The 16,731-nt window shown below is 42.7% G+C and overlaps 1 protein-coding gene across 1 annotated transcript in view; it reads right to left on the bottom strand.

The window, feature by feature from the left end:
- The window catches only part of LOC145396537 (uncharacterized), a 44,190-nt gene extending 28,002 nt beyond the window's left edge, over positions 1-16,188 (bottom strand). The window contains 5 exon segments of the mRNA XM_080269918.1: positions 8,236-8,342; positions 12,509-13,769; positions 13,771-14,791; positions 14,794-15,351; positions 15,498-16,188. Coding sequence (XP_080126044.1) covers positions 8,236-8,342; positions 12,509-13,769; positions 13,771-14,791; positions 14,794-15,351; positions 15,498-16,188 — 3,638 coding nt within the window.
- Positions 16,189-16,731: the final 543 nt, after the last annotated feature.

Here is a 16,731-nt window from a genome sequence, read left to right as displayed (position 1 = left end):
ACTACCAACTGGTTAGTATTTCTTTGGCGTTTTGGTTGTTTAGAGTTAATTTTGTATAATGTATTATTGACCATTGTGAATTGTTCAAGTGAGACATGCAGTTTGGGTAATTGTATGTCATCTCCACTTTCTAACTTGTATATTACTTTTGACCATACTGGGTCAAGTCTTTGTGCCTTTGCGATATCCTCGTGGTTTGGGATATTTCCTATGAGATCTAACGCCGCAACCTGAATTGTGTTCGGGTTCCTAGATAATGCGTCAGCTACTATATTCATTTTACCTTGTATATAATGTATTTGTACATTGTAGTTTTCAACTGTACATTTCCATCTTGCTCTCCTTCCAGAAAGGAGTTTTCTTAAACATACCCACCAGTGGTTTATGGTCGGTGAATAAGTGGATTTCGTAACCATATACCAAATCTCGAAACTTTTGTAATGCAAAAATCACTGCAAGTGCCTCTAAGTCTGTAGTGCTATAATTTTTTCTCCGCACCTCTTGTTTGTCTGCTGGCAAATGCAATTGGTTGATTCTTTCCTCTTTTATCTTCCTGCATCAGTACAGCCCCTAATCCTTTAACTGATGCGTCTGTACAAATAAGAAATGATTTCGTGTAATCTGGATATGCTAAACAAGGTGCATTCGTTAGTTTAATTTTTAGATTGTTAAATGCCCTTTTTTGTTCTCCTTCCCATCGGAATACAGCATCTTTTTGAGTAGTTGGAATAGAGGGAAGGCTATATGAGAGAACTGTGGTACGAAGGACCTATAGTACCCAGCCAGACCTAAAAATTGTCTAACTTCGTCAGTCGTAGTGGGTTCAGGAAAATCTCTCACTGCCTGTATTTTGTCATCAGTGGTGTGAATACCATCAGAGCTTAATTTGTGGCCTAAGAAATTTATTTCTAAAGCAAAATTTGCATTTAGAAAGTTTAATTTTTTAATCCAGCATCACTAAGCTTTTGTAAGAGTAAGTCTAATTTCCTGAGATGATCCTTAATATTCTTCGTTGCGATAATAATATCGTCAAGATAAACAAATATTCCTTGTCCTAAAATTCCGGACAATACGTAATTCATAAGACGCTGGAACGTACCAGGGGCTGTCCTCAGTCCCATTGGCATTCTTGTATATTGATAATGGCCTCTGTTTGTTGAAAAGGCAGTGTATTTACGTGACTCCTGAGATACCGGAATCTGATAGTATCCGTTTAGGAGATCGATGGTCGAGAATATATTATTCTCAGGACCAATATTCTGTAGAACATCACTTAGCAATGGCATGGGAAATCTGTCTGGGATGGTGTGATTATTTAGTTTACGGTAATCTACTACGCACGCATTTCTCCATTTCTCTTGGGCACAAAGAAAAGGGGAGCGTTCCACGGAGAAACTGAAGGCTCAATAATTCCAAGCTTTAACATTTCATCGACATACTGATTAGCAAGTGTACGTTGGGAGTGTGGTATGCGATAAGCTGGTACGAAAATTGGTGGTGTTTCTGGGTGCACATTAATCATGTGATTAATCAAGTTAGTACACCCTAATTGTTCTCCGGCAAGGCTACGGTGTCCCTGTGTGTTTCCAACAGGGTTAACAAATCATTTTCTTCGTCAAATTCACCTGAGTGAATTAAATTCTCTTTTATTCTTTCTCTATCCGTAGATTTTATCTCACTTGTTACTCCACCAATATTTATTTCCTTCACCGGGGCTAAACATTTTTCAATATTAACTATGCAAGTTCCCTTCTTCAACTGAACTTCCCCATTCATGTGATTAATAATGAATATCTGAGTTAGCCCTTCGTCGTTCGTATGACATAATGCGTTTTCTACTGACAATCCCTTTACTTTACATAATTCTTCTAAGACAAGAACAGTACTATTCCGTAATTTGCTCTTTATGGTAACCTTCATGTATGAATTAGGTGGTATAACCAAATCATTAGTGAGATGGGCTGGAAAAATTGATAAATCAGTACTGTTAGCTGGGTCACTAATTCTGGAGGATGGGGTTGCTGGTGTAAGTGGATCTATACACTCATCTGTTTGTGTATGTTTGTTAAAGCCTTTAATATTACCAATTCTTTTGGCTCTCTTCTACCAATCGGTGAGGGCTCTGAAAGTATTTCCTCTATAAATTCATTATCAAAGTCTATTCCATTCATTTGTGGGAGTATAGTTATGTTCTCAGTTCTCATGGATCTTAAGCCCAGTAACATATGAGCTTTAATTGCTAAGTTTTCAACGATATAGAACAATGCAGAGAATGGTCTTGTAGTTTCTGTGAAACTGAGATTTAATCTTATCATACCTTTTACTGTAATCTCTTGACCATCTACTGTGTTTAATTCTAAATCAGTTTCATCCAGAAAAGTTACTTTCTTTTTATTTTTAAGAATTCTATTTAGTTCTTCATGTGTTATTAAGTTCACTGGAGAGCCTGTATCTAAAAATAAGGAAACGTTTTGATCCTCACATACAGCTGGTATCAAGATACACTCATTTCCCAACATGCCTCCTATGTGAAGTTTAACCTTGTTCTTTTTTATGTTTGTTCGTTTTTTGTCATGACTTGGTCTTCCCCCGATTTGAACATAGACACAATTTTTTCTACTGTTTTGCAATCACTAGTCCAGTGCCCTTGGTATCTATGATGCCTACAGTAAGGACCAAACCCTTGTGTCTTTTGATTATCCTCTTTTGCCTTGATAAAGCATTCATACCTTGTGTGTCCTGGTTTTGCACAGTAATGACACAGAATGGACCTATCCCTTGACTGTGACCTACGAGGTGATTTCCCATAAAAAGTGTTGTTTATAGCGCGAGACCTGCTCGGGCTGCGCGAAAACTTATGAAACTGCCTGTAGGAAGGCGTGTGGGAACGAGGTCTAGGCGTCTTTGTCTGTTTGGACTGCCTCATTTCAGGTCGCGATCGATTTTGTTCTCTGTTTGGGGTCGGTGTTGATGTTTTCACAGCTGATACTGTCTCAGGTACCCTGATTCTACCAGAATGTGCATGTGTGTCGACCACACCTGCTTTACTGCACTGCATCTCTACCTCGTTCATTAAGTCTAGTAAGCACATTCCAGGGATGTACGCGATTGTTTTGGCGATCTTAAGGGTTCTATCAGGTAATTTACACAAGGCAGCTACATAACCAATGATGTCCACGACGAGGTCTGGGGACATCTTTCCATCATCTGTTATCCACTTAGAATTCTCCAGAGTAGCTAATAGGGTTCTCTTGATTGTGGAGACATCAGCAGTTATTTCACTGAGCACATGGTTTGTAGTGTGCTCCCTTACAAGATCTACAATTTTATGTAATTCTGGAATTATACCTGGCAAGAAGTTCATACCTCCAGAAAATTTCTTCAGAAATTCAGTTTTAAATTCATCATATGTCCTAGCACGATGTAGCTTATCGGAGCGCAATAAATTGCTTGCTGGACATCTTTCCTGGCTTATGCAAGATGAAAAATAGCAATTTTCTCTTGTTCATCTTGGATGTGGCGCTTGATGAACATTTGTTCGCACTGACTGATTAATGAAATGACATCAATGCGATCCTTGTCTGTGCCAGAGAATTTTGGGGCAGTCTTATCCTCGTGATACACAAAAACGTGAGTAGTGGTTTTTAGATCAGCAGTATTAGTTTCATGATTAATATTTAATGATTGCACAGTAAATTCAACTTGTACGAGTTTATCGTTATGTGAGGGAATGGTAGAATATGTATGACCCGGACCGGTGAACCCTGTTAAGTATATTGGCATACGTATTTAAGGCAGCTGCGAAGTCGATACTCTCAACATCTGAAGGGGTTTCCCACTCATCATCCGAAACTCCCGTATTTGTTTCCTTATCTATAACGTGTGGTGTGGGTTGTACAATGGGTGGGCTGTCTCTTAATTGTGAGTCTGATGTTGTGGCAATTTGTGTGTCATCTGGTATTAACGTGGGTGGTTGCGAAAATATTCCTGTCATTAAGATATGATGTTATGAAATACGCCTCTTGTTTATTTATGTCCTAGCAAACTAGATGATTAAATAAGTTGAATATAGCTAATTTTAGCACTGAGAAGAAATGAGCAAGTATAATTTTACCCACTTGATACAGATCGTAGAGGTGTGTCGATACAAAAGTCGATCTCGGAAGAAAATACAGGTTTGATTGAAGATCTCTTGATAATTCTAGTGGTGTGTTGATGGACGATATTACTCAGGAAACTCCATGGCCTGGTATTTGTAGTGGTTAACGGCTGTCCCAGGCAAACCTCAACATAGAACGTCGAATTTCCAACTTAACTGTGAAAATAAGTGAATATGAGTAGGAGCTATGTGAATAATGAGTAATGAGTAGTGCCTGGTGTCAGTCACACGTTGTTTGGCATAGCAGACTCGCGTTGTGATGTCATCTCAGCACATGGTGACGTCGGCTTCCCACACTGGTAGCTGTGGTGAGTGAATGAGTAGCGATGAGTAACTTGAGTGAAGACGAGTGAGTAAGATGAGTTGTAAATCGTGTCTATGTGGAAGTTTTCTCTGTCCTTTTCTCTAGTGATTTATTCGTTGTGGGATGAAGACTGCCGCTACTTGTAGGTGCGTGTAGAAGATTATACAGACGACGTAGAGTTGTTAATTGTAGTTGATTGTAGATGGCTGTAGTTGATTGTAGATGGCTGTAGACTTTGTAGAACTGAAGCTAACCTTGTAGTCTCGGTTGCTTTTGTAGAAATTTGCTTTTAATTCGGAGACGATGTCCGCAGATTTGCTGGTTTGTCGTTAAGCTACTTGCAAGGCGCCGAGAGTGATCTCTTGACCTCTGCATCAGCGTAATGATCTGGGAGACGGAGGGGCAGGAGCTGATATTGTTGGTTGTTGTCAATCTTGATATTTTGTAGGAATTTAATGTTGATTCGTAGACGAGGTTCGTATACGTTCGCTGCTACCAAATGTCATAAAGACTTTGTAGTTAATTGTAGAGAAGTATATTTTAGACTTGTGGTCGAGCGGCTTTTATATCTTGTAGTAGTTTCCCCACCAGATGTCATGTAGTGACGGGAGAGGTAAAGGAATAGTATGGGACTATTTTTATTTGTCTTGGAAATATTAAACAGGTATAATAGTATAAGTCCTGGGTAGCTACCTCCCTGTCTCGCTATCTCTCTCTCTCTCTCTGTTCTAAAGCTAATCTCCGTCTCGACCTCTCTATAGGGTCGCTTGTCTCCATCTAAACTCTCTTTCCTAAAATATCGTGTAGTAGGGTGTGTGTGTCACGTATCTTCCTCATGGCAACAGAACTTTCTCACGAGAGGACTGCTGACAGCTAACTGAATCATCTCCTTACTGGCCGCTGTCGTCAGCTTTCCTCCGTGTAAGCGTTTAGCGCTGCTCGCTTCTCGCAAACACAACACCTTCTCATTATTTGACTTCCTGCTTCTATCTGTCTCTCTATCTATCTATTTATCTATCTATCTATTATGTAGTCCTATAACCTCCTTCCAAAACATTTTCTTATTCTGTTGAAAATTCTCTGTCAGCTGCCTACCCCACCTCTCATCTGCTGCCACTTTAGCATCACGCACAGCCCTTCTCACTCTATTCCTCTTCTCCTTATACCTTTCATATGACATCTCATCCTTCCTCTGCAGCCACACTTCATATGCACGTCTCTTCTCAGCCACAGCCATACTTACTTCCTCGCACCACCATTCACTTCCTTTTCTTACACCACCACCCACACGTCTCACACCACACACCTCTTCTGCATGCCCCACCACAGCACTCTTAAACAACTGCCCTTCCTCCTCCACGCTGCCATTTTCCCGATCTTTCACTGCGTTCCACTCATCTTTCAATTTCTCCTGATACTCTATCTTTTTCTCTCTTTTATCCAACTCACTGACTTTCAAAACCTCCCTGCCACACCTAACCCTCCTAGCTCTCACCCATCTCTTACCTACTCTTAACTTTCCCTCCACCAGGTAGTGGTCAGACATACCTCCACCCTCCCCTCTCAGAACTCTCACATCCAACAATCTTCCTATTACATTCCTAGACACAACCACATAGTCCATCAAAGCTCTATCAACAACCCTTCCACCCTCCTGACTCACCCATGTATGCTTATAAATATCTTTCTTCTCAAACAGAGTATTCCCAATCACCATCTCTCGCTCAACACACATCGCTATATATATATATATATATATATATATATATATATATATATATATATATATATATATCGTTAAGAAGTGAGATTTGCCAGCTAGGTGCTCGAGAAGCTTCTTGGCATTTTGTGTAGTTCCAGTAGCTGCTACGAGTCAGAGTTGCCAGTTTGCCTGCTGTTTGTGAGCGTAGTTATTTCTTAAGTTATGTATTAATTTTTCTGCTTTTTTTTCTTTATTATCTTTTATTTTAATGATTGCATGTTAAATTATGTAATTTAAGTTCATATGGAAAATGATTTAGAGTGTTATGTAATGTTAGAAAACTCTTGCATGTTTTGATGTCTCAATGATGGCAACCGTTGTTCTCGTAGAATGTAGAAGTTTCTTGAATAATGCAAGCTTATATAAAGATGGGGTAGAGACTGTCGGACGTTCAGAAGGTTATGGTTCAGTTTGAATGTAATGCAGTGTCAGTGCAGTGTCAGTGAAGATTGTATATTTTTGGTACTTGTGAAAACAATGCCAAACAGTGACGTGTTATTGAAGTTTGTATATTTTTGGTACTTGTGTGATAACAGTGACGTGTTGTCAGGCATTAAGTGTAATAACAGTGAAGTGTGGTCACGCATTAAGTGTAAAAGCAGTTAGTCTTATATAGTTCCAGTGCTTGTACGAACAGTGAGGTGAAGTTGGAAAGCATAAAGCGTAATTACTTGGAAAATAAATTCTGTGAAAGGCTGACCACAGGAAGAACAACTCACTGGGCAACGTCCATCCTATACTGAACTACTACTGTTGGAGACTGTGACAGTGTGGGGTGGGGACGTAACAATATATATATATATATATATATATATATAGAGAGAGAGAGAGAGAGAGAGAGATCAAAACTGTATCATTCTTTCTTGTATGTACAGTCAGGGAAAGTTCCACATTACCCATTGTTTGGAGCAGTGGTGGTTGACAAGTAGTCACTGAGCTGCAGCCAGACCCCACTTGTCTGGTAACTGAATGGGAGGGAGGGTGGCCGGGGGAGAAAGGATTTGAAGGGTTGCTCACGTCACAGTATCAACAGCCAATGATAATGCGTCCAATGTGGTCTCAAAGTGCAAATGCGATGCAGATGACTGGGTGGCCGTGACCAGAGAATGGATCATCAACAACGGCAATTAGCTCTCAGGGGACGAATAGTCGGTCTACGACAAGCTGGGCACTCCATACGAGCAATTGCCTGCGAGGTAGGGATTTTGATCCACACAGTGAGGAGTGGACCAGGAGATGGGTTGAGATTCGTAACCTCCACGACATAGTTGTGTGTTGATGAATAGTAGCTATTTGACATAAATAAGGAGTCATATATATATATATATATATATATATATATATAGATAGATAGATAGTGGCTTTGTTTTCGTGTCAGCGCAAAGTATATTGCTATATCACTGCGAATATCTCATGAGGAATCGTCTTGTTAAAATTTAGAAGGAATGAAAGCATTCCAACCTCTGTCCAAACCCAGCAAACTTCTATAACTTTCCTGATAGCACTAACACTACAGACATTACGTAATTTTTTTCATTAAATGTTAGCATCATATTGTCATCTATCCTTACTATATTAACTCAAACACACCGTCCAAGTCATACATAGCAAACTTACAGATGCTTCCAAACCTATCACCAAACCCTCCTCTGCACTCAGTCCCCTGCTTCCCCTTGTTTCACACTCTCAGTTACCAGACATATAAGTCTGGCTGCCGCTTCACATTCACCCGTTTCACACCAGTGCTTCGAGAGGTAGGTAATGCAGTACTTTCCCTGACTGTACATTAAGTTAGTTAGGGTACATATTCTCCTTATTAAGTGGTATATTCTTATTTTTTTGTATATTATATTGTCATATATTTTTCTTATCGTTCACTTGTAATATCAGTGTCCTTTTACTGTTCAGATTGTCTTCTACATATCTCTGTATCAGGAAAAATGTCAGAAGACATCTGCTTTACCGGGGAGAGGGGGGAGAAATGTAAGCTAGCGGAAGTTTGTTGCTGACGCATCTGGGTCGGACAAAGCTGGACTTCCCGAGTCATTCAGAAGCCAGCTGACTTGTTGCAAATTCTGCTGGAGAGACAATTCTATATGTAGACAGTGGTCATGACACTGGGAACAAACACAATGGAAACTGTCTACCTGTGCCCTGAAAGATTGTATAAGAGTTAGAGGTCAACTACACTCCGTGGGTGTAACATCTAAATTCCCCAAAAGCATCCATTCGCAAAACGGAGTCTTTTAAGAGCAACATGAAATCCTGATGGCAACTCTACGGGCCCACATCACACACAATATATACTATATAATTAATTGCATTACTGTCTGACAGATTCTCCGTTTCTATCAGTGTTGCTGTTTGGCTGCAGTTGGTGATGACATCACTAAATTTTGTTCACTTTGGTTCAATTTTATTCGGCTTGTTGTGGTGGCGAAGTGCATCGGATCGAACAAACTGAGGCTATGTACACTCTCAGTTTTTTCTAGTTTTGTTTGACTTTGTTTCCTTGTGTACACACTATTCGAGTCTTAAGGAAATGCGACATATATTATCCCTATCTCCATTCCATTACACCTTCTCCCACGTCCTTCCCATCCTCCAATCCCGTTTTTCCTCCCTTCTCCCTTATACCAAATACATCAATTTCTCCAACAGAAAGAATCCCTCAGACTCTTACATAATTTTAAATGATGTCAATATTCCCATATCCACTACAATTGATATCCTAGGTGTTACTCTAAACCCCAACCTAAGCTGGACAGCTTATGTTAAATCCCTTGGTAAAAATGCTTCTATAAAACTGGGACTTACGTACAGAGTTCGTGAGTTCTTCACTGACGAGCTGATGGTCACAATATACAAAAGTCACGTGCGTTCTCAGATCGAATACTGTGGAGTGGATGTGGAGCGGTTGCACTGAGACAGTTGGACAAAATTCAAAATAAAGCCATTAGATTAATCAATAATCCTGCCATAACGCAGGACCTTCCTCCATTATCAGTACATAAAGATGTTGCTTCTTTAGCATTATTTTATCGGTATTTTTACCGTAAGTGCTCTGACGAACTGGCTTCAATTGTGCCTCCTCTTCACATTTCTCCCGAAATACTTGGGCAGCTGGGAGCGCCCATGAACTCACACTCTCTCCCCCACAATGCAGAACCTCTTCTTATCAAAATTCATTTATCCTCAAAACTACTGCTCCCTGGAATTCACTTCCTGGGAGTTGCTTCCCACATACATTTAATCCTCTCAAATTTAAATCCAATTGTTATAAGTATTTTATGAATGGATGATGCCTTTAGGCACATGGACTTAATTTCTCTTCCTTTGTTTTTCCTTCCTCCATTCATTATCAAAAAAAAAAAAAAATGAACGTGGAGAATTTGTAAGATAGGAGTGCGTAGCTTGTGGCAGAGTGGAAGGGGAACAGAAAGGGGGAAAAAAAAAAGGTGAGAAGAGGAGGAATGGAGGAAAGAAAGAGGATGGGGGGGAAAGAGTAGAGTGGAAAAGGAAGGAAGAACTGGCTCAGGATCAAAGCAAGTACGAGCATAAGTAAACATAAGAAAATACTCAGACAAGGGGAAAAACTGAAGGGGAGAAGGAAAAAGAACGAACAAATGGAGAAAATGTAGGAAGATAATGAGGGGCAGCAAGAGGGGAAAGGCAGGGAATGGGAAGTTAGAAGGAATAAAGGTGATGCAGTGTGTACAGAACTTGTTGAGTTAGACGAAAAGGGAGCAGAGAGTGGAGGGAGGGGGGGGGGGTGATGAAGAGAGCGAAGGTGAGTCGGATTTAGGGTTTGTGAGATGCACTGAAGGAAAAAAAAATCTAGAGTGAAGGGTAAAAGCGGTCTGTAGTGCCGGAGAGGAATATAATTATGCTCTCTCTCTCTCTCTCTCTCTCTCTCTCTGAAGCCACCACCAGTCCCCCTCTCATCATAACAGGCCCTGGAGACCTCAGCCCAGACGTTACAACACGGGTCCCTGGATAATTCGCCCTTGTACCTAAGCAGCCTCCCGGAAAATTGAGCCTCTTCAACAGAGCCGGTTCCCTGACCACACGCGACACGCCACTGCTCTCTCCTAATTTCCATTTGTTCCCATCCCATCTTCCGTCAGTACGAGTACCTTGGTCTACTCACTGTGTGGAATTTTCTACTTGTTGACGGTTTTGCCTTCTCATTTTTTTTTTTTTTCTTTTCTGGAGATCTTGGCTCCTTTATGAATCTCTCGTCCTTCTCCCAACCCTTCCTCTCCAATCTTTCGTCTTCATTTGGCAGTCATGTTCTTCTCAGGATGGTCCCCCTTCCACCAACTTGAATGCATCATTTTAAGGACCTTTACTACTCTCTGTTTTCCTTCTTCCCTTTAGGCACTTCACGGTTGCTTTCTTTCCTTCTCTACAGCCTGCTCTCCCCGACTCATTCGTTTACACTTTTTTTTTTTTTTTAAATAACTATGGCATGCTTTGACGGTGTTTTACACTTTTTTTTTGTAATGCCTTACGATTGTATTTGTTTGAGAGAAATCCTCCTCTCTTAAAATGTTAATCTTTCTTTTTTCTTGTGTGCTTGGAAAGATGTTTCTCATCTTCCAAGAATTGCTTACCAGGAAATGAAAAATTTCCTCTCCGTTTTTTGCCTCCTCAGAATGATAAGAAGCGGGATAATACGAAGCAGAAGTAAAGAGATGGAAAAGGGGGACAAGAGAAGGAAATAAAGGAAACTGAGTACTTCAAATGACAAGGGCAGTGTCGGAAGATAAGATGCTGTGGGATTAAAAAAGAAAGAGGAAGAGAACAAGCAATATGGTCGAGAATGTAAATGTGAAGATAGAGGAATAAAAAAGAAGGCTTTCAAGGTTAAGAGAAATGGGGACAGCGGGAGAATCTTAGGTTCGGAGAAAGAGATAATTAAAAGAAAAAGAAATAAAGATGAAAAGACTGTGAGAAAAGGAAAACTAAGGAAGGGGAGAGAAATAAGAAAAGAAAGACAAACAGGAAGAGGGAGCGATCTGGATAAAAAGAAAAGATGACAAATGAAGGACAGAAAATATAGGAATAAAAAATGAGGAGAAAAGCAAGGTAAACATAAGACAGACAAACAGATTCATGAGGAGAGATGAAAAAAAAAAATTACAGGAAAATAAAAGAGAAGATAAAAAGAATCGGACACGATACGAATGACAAGGTATACAACGTGAAAATATGAGGATAAAACAGTGGGGGTAAGAAATGTGAGAGAAAGGGAAGAAAAGAGAGGAAAGCAAGGAAAAATTACAGACGGTAAAAAAATGTAACAATGTGAAAAGTAAGGCAGAACAGGACAAAACAAGGAGAAGAAATTATGAATAGGAGAGAAACAGAAAAAATAGAGACGTATAAAAGCAAGAGAAGCGAGATGGGCAAAACTGGGTAAACAGAAAAAGACGGAGAGGGAATGGGGAGAAACTGCCAGACAGGGATAAGCGAAAGGAGGGGATAAGGACAAGAGACGAGGAGGGAAAAAGGAAAAGGAGGAAAGGAAGGGAGAACTATATGCAAAGGAGAAGGGTCACGAAAGAAAGGAAAGGAGTGAAGGAGAAAAGAGGAAAGGAAGAAAAGGTGATGGGGAGGGAGGAGTCATCGAGTGGTGCCATCTGCCAAATTGTCTCAGACTATTTTGTTAACGCTCTCTCTCTCTCTCCATCCTCGTTTGCGAAGCAAGAGAGGCGTTTGGCGGGCGCGTGTGTATTTGCATACGTGTGTGTGTGTGTGTGTGTGTGTGTGTGTGTGTGTGTGTGTGTAAAATGAAGAATTCTTTTTCCATTTTTATCCTGATACGATAAAAGGGTTAAATTCAGCCCGTGACATAGAAACCTACTGCTTTTGGAAAGAGTAAGTCAGAATTCCAGGTCACTGGTGTAATAAAGTCTGGGCACAGGCAAGGGAAGGAGGAAGACAACCTCTTCGACTGCTGGTTTTATTCTCACTAACTCGTTAATAAACAGCCAACCCTTTCATCAGGTCGGTTTGATAACTGACAGATTCGAACACAAAGTTCGACACAGGATGAATTCTTTTCTTAAATATACATAAAAATGGGAAAAAGGGCAAATGGCATTATTACCACCTCTAGGATCAGCACCAACTTAACAGACATAGCATGACAGACATAGCATGACAGACATAGCATGACAGACATAGCATGACAGACATAGCATGACATAGACATAGCATGACAGACATAACACTCCCCCCTGATCTTCTAAAGATCACTATATTGGAACGGCCGTACTGGACGGCGCTCCCTAGAACCTCGACGGGGCAGTGGTCTCCCTAGACTATCTACTTCGTCTTCACTTGACATATCACTTGACGTAGACTCATTCGAAGGACCTCTCACATCGATTAGCAAATCATCTTCTGTTTCTGATTCAGGGCTTTCTTCAGCTAGTGAATCCTCTGGGGCAGTAGACAGCGATGTTGCCAGCCTTAGGTCACGCACATGACGAGGCATACCATCCACCTCGACGTTCTGGGCAGATACAACTCGCGTTACTGTGCCCTCTGTGCTTCGAGAATCGCAGCGTCTGCTGGGATGCCGGATCCATACACGATCACCGACGCTGAAGCGATGTTGTTCTTCCACCGGCTGATCTTGCAGAGTTACTGCGTCGATACCCAGCAGTCTGACCTCGTATCTAAATATCTGGTTGGCAGGGGCAGATGAGGCATCATCACCTCGTGGCATAACGTTGTAGCGGTACACTGCTTCAGCTACGGAACAGCCTTTCCGTGCCAGTATAGTTTTCACGGTTCGATGATTTCTCTCTGATATTCCATTACCAGATGGAGCGTTGGCACACCGATACCTGATGACCATACCCCAACGCCTGGCGAACTCTTTGATCGTTGAGCTACGGAAGCTGGCAGCATTGTCAGTTAATAGCTCCTTAGGTGCTCCACGTTCATAAAACACAGACTCTAGCTGTTCAACAACACTGATGACATCTTGCCGCCTGAGTCTTTTCCAGATGGCATAACGTGTTGGCCCACAGTCGATGAGCGTCAGATAGTACTGGTTTCTGACATGACAGACGTCCATGCTAACTCTGCTCCAGATCTCTGAAACCCCCAACTCCCCTTTCTTCCACTTCTCTGGTGCCGGATCAAAGGATTGACATTCTTGACAACTCTGAAGAACACTGCGAACCTGCTGCCTCTGAACCGTAGGATAGAGCCTTCTGCAGAAGTACAGTGTACGCTTGATGCCGGGATGCCCGCTGGTTTCATGAATGTTAACGATGTCCCTGTCTGAAACACTGGCAACAGCTGCACAGCTTGTCTGCCCGTTTGCTAGTGTCATCCACCTCTTCGGTACTCGTGTTAGCGCATCTGCTTTGTTTTCAGTAGAAGACACAAACTTTACTTCTAGACACAGATTATACTCGACGATGATAGATTTAAAAGTCTCTAGGCGCCTACGGATCAACACTTCACTGGAAGCTCTAGTCTTCAAACGAGATTTTCCTGAGAGAGCATCCGCGATCCAGTGGAACAGTTCTTGAGTCAGTCATAAGAGTCAGCCGTTTCATCTTCCAGGAGATTGCAAGATTTATCCCCTTAATAACAGCGTCCAGCTCCGCAAGATTAATGTGAGAGCACTCGTCCCGTCGTAACCAACACGAGTCTTCAATAACTTCACCTTTCACCTCCAACACAGCTCCCAATGCGAGTGAACTTGCATCTACCCAGAGTATAGCTTCGTCTCCCGCCACATCCCATCGTCCTCGGGCTGGGTCTGAGTTCTTCACCCGCTCCAACGTGTCCGCAAGCATCGAGTGCAAACTGAGGTCATTAATCTCGACGTCCCACGTAGTCGTGACCTCATTGGCCCATCTTTTAATGTACAACGCCGCCACTCGCAACCAGCCACAAACAGGAAGGTGACTCGTTAGCTGCCCGCAGAGTGAAAACACTGTCCGCCTAGTCAGCTTTTCAGGTAGCTTGCCAACGCAGTTATCACGCTTCCAGACGAGACGATCGTGCTCCCCCCAGACTCTAATGCCCAGCACACGAGCTCCTTCAGACATAATCTCGGGAGGTTTGCAGAGCAGGCTGTGACGACTAAGGTGACATTCCACTTCTGCTGCACTCGCCACACTTTCGTCCACCAGAATATCGTCCAGGTATGGTGAAGTGGCGCGGTTTATCTTCTCGTCCATGCTCAACACACGACTCAGGACCTCCTTCAATACTAGTGGTGCGATGTTCAGTCCAAAGCCCAGTCTAGTCAAACAGTAACGTCTCCCACGGAACACCACTGTCTGGGACGACCATAGCGATCTGTGAACGTGTATCTGTAGGTAAGCCTTGCGCAAGTCAATGAGAGCGACCCTCTGTCCACGCCTGCGCCACTCCCGTATCTTCTCAGTGCAGACGTCCGCTTCAGCTGTGTGCAAATTAAGATGGGCATTCAACTCACGAAAATCAAGGACAGGGCGTACTTTTTTCTTGTTTTGCTGCACGACAGCTATCAGAGGGATAGTTCCTTTCACAGGGCCATGTATACTCTCGTGTATGGAACCAGCCATCCGTCCTTAATCCATTCACACAGTTCATTTTCATATTCTTTTCGAGCTTCATTCGGCACCCTGTATTCAGAGACAGTATTCAGTAGTCGTGGAGGCTCTGAGTTATCACGCCAGTTCCACAACACTGTCCACTTTTTAGCTGCACTGTCATATGTTACTTCAAAATCCCTCCCGACAATATTTCGTTGTATGGTAGGTACTGTCACGGCTGAAGCCTGCACTTCCTCAATACCAAATCGCACTTTGTCCGGTGAATGCACTGTCACTCCCTGCAGGGCTTCAACACCGTTCATGCCCAGAATAAAGTCAAAATTAAGCGGCTTGGAAGGCACTACAATCACATTCACAGACACGGACACTCCTGACAGTAGCTGGACTGTTACCACACCTGTTCCCATACACATATAAAGCTCACCGCTTACTGTCCTCACACTGATATTTCCTTTGGTCCAGCGAGAGCACATGGAAACGTGTGCAATACTCTGAGTACAGCCGGTGTCTACCAGGGCATCACAGTTCTTTCCATCAACAACCAAGCGAATCACTGGTAAAGTGCCTCTCACTGACGGTCTGGAGAGGAGGCTGGCGCTGGTCCCACCTCTCCTGATCCATTTCCCGAAGGGCATGAGGTAGCAATGTGGCCTCGTCCCCCGCATCTGAAGCAGCGCACATTACCTCGCCCACCTCTACCTCTGCGCACACTGCGTCCAGCCTGGCAGTCACGAGAGTAGTGGTTTGGCTGGTTACAGGAATGGCAGCGCACACCACCAACACCAACTAATGCAGGAGCCACTGTGTGCTGTCTGGAGCCGGCTGGTTGTGCTGATGCCCCATCATCGAGGTAATTATCCGCTAGAACAGCTCGAGCACGGTTCAGAAGTTGGTTAATATCCATAGTTTCCATGCGTGAACCAGCTCTCAGAATGTGGCGAACAGCTTCTGGAAGACCAGCTAAAAAAGCACAACATAGACCGGCGTCGGTCATTCCTCCAAATCGTGTAGCCAGGTGGCACAGGTCAGCCAAGTACACGTCAACAGACTCGCCATCACGCAGCCTACGGTCCACAAACTGCTCATAGGCAACAAACTTGTCTGCAGCAAATGCCGAGGTGAGTGCATCCTTTATGGTGTCGAAGTTCCCCTTGTCTACGCTGCTGAGCTGCTGATAAACAGAGAAAGCCCCGCCTGTGAGTCGCAGTGGCACAATGGTGTGTAGATCAGAGATCCCTCGTAGCCGACAAACCAGCTCCAGCTTTTCGATCCACTCTACCACCGAGTGCGAAGTACCGTCAAATTCCGGGATCAGACGAAGTTCCGTCGTAAGGCTGTCTCCTCGGGCTGAGGTTGACGATGCCGGTTTGCCACTATCACTTCCGTCCATCATAAGTTGCAAGAGAATGCCTAGATAGCTTGTAATAAAGTCTGGGCACAGGCAAGGGAAGGAGGAAGACAACCTCTTCGACTGCTGGTTTTATTCTCACTAACTCGTTAATAAACAGCCAACCCTTTCATCAGGTCGGTTTGATAACTGACAGATTCGAACACAAAGTTCGACACAGGATGAATTCTTTTCTTAAATATACATAAAAATGGGAAAAAGGGCAAATGGCATTATTACCACCTCTAGGATCAGCATCAACTTAACAGACATAGCATGACAGACATAGCATGACATAGACATAGCATGACAGACATAGCATGACAGACATAGCATGACAGACATAGCATGACAGACATAGCATGACATAGACATAGCATGACACAGACATAACAACTGGGTTGGGTCAAACGTTCACATAGCAAAATCAGCTCAGATAGTTCTTATATAATTTAGACCAGACTTGGAAGAAGGTTTGAAGGTAATCCAGGAATAATGTGGCCCAGTTCTGAGAACAATCAGTCAAGGAGCAAAGTCTCAGGGAAA

The sequence above is a fragment of the Coenobita brevimanus genome, chromosome 38 (genome assembly GCF_032717465.1).
Source record: "Coenobita brevimanus isolate Jiangsu-jjx chromosome 38, ASM3271746v2, whole genome shotgun sequence".
In the NCBI taxonomy this organism is placed as follows: Eukaryota; Metazoa; Arthropoda; class Malacostraca; order Decapoda; family Coenobitidae; genus Coenobita; species Coenobita brevimanus.
Note: the sequence above shows the minus strand (reverse complement) of the source record. Positions and strands in the feature narration are given on the sequence as shown.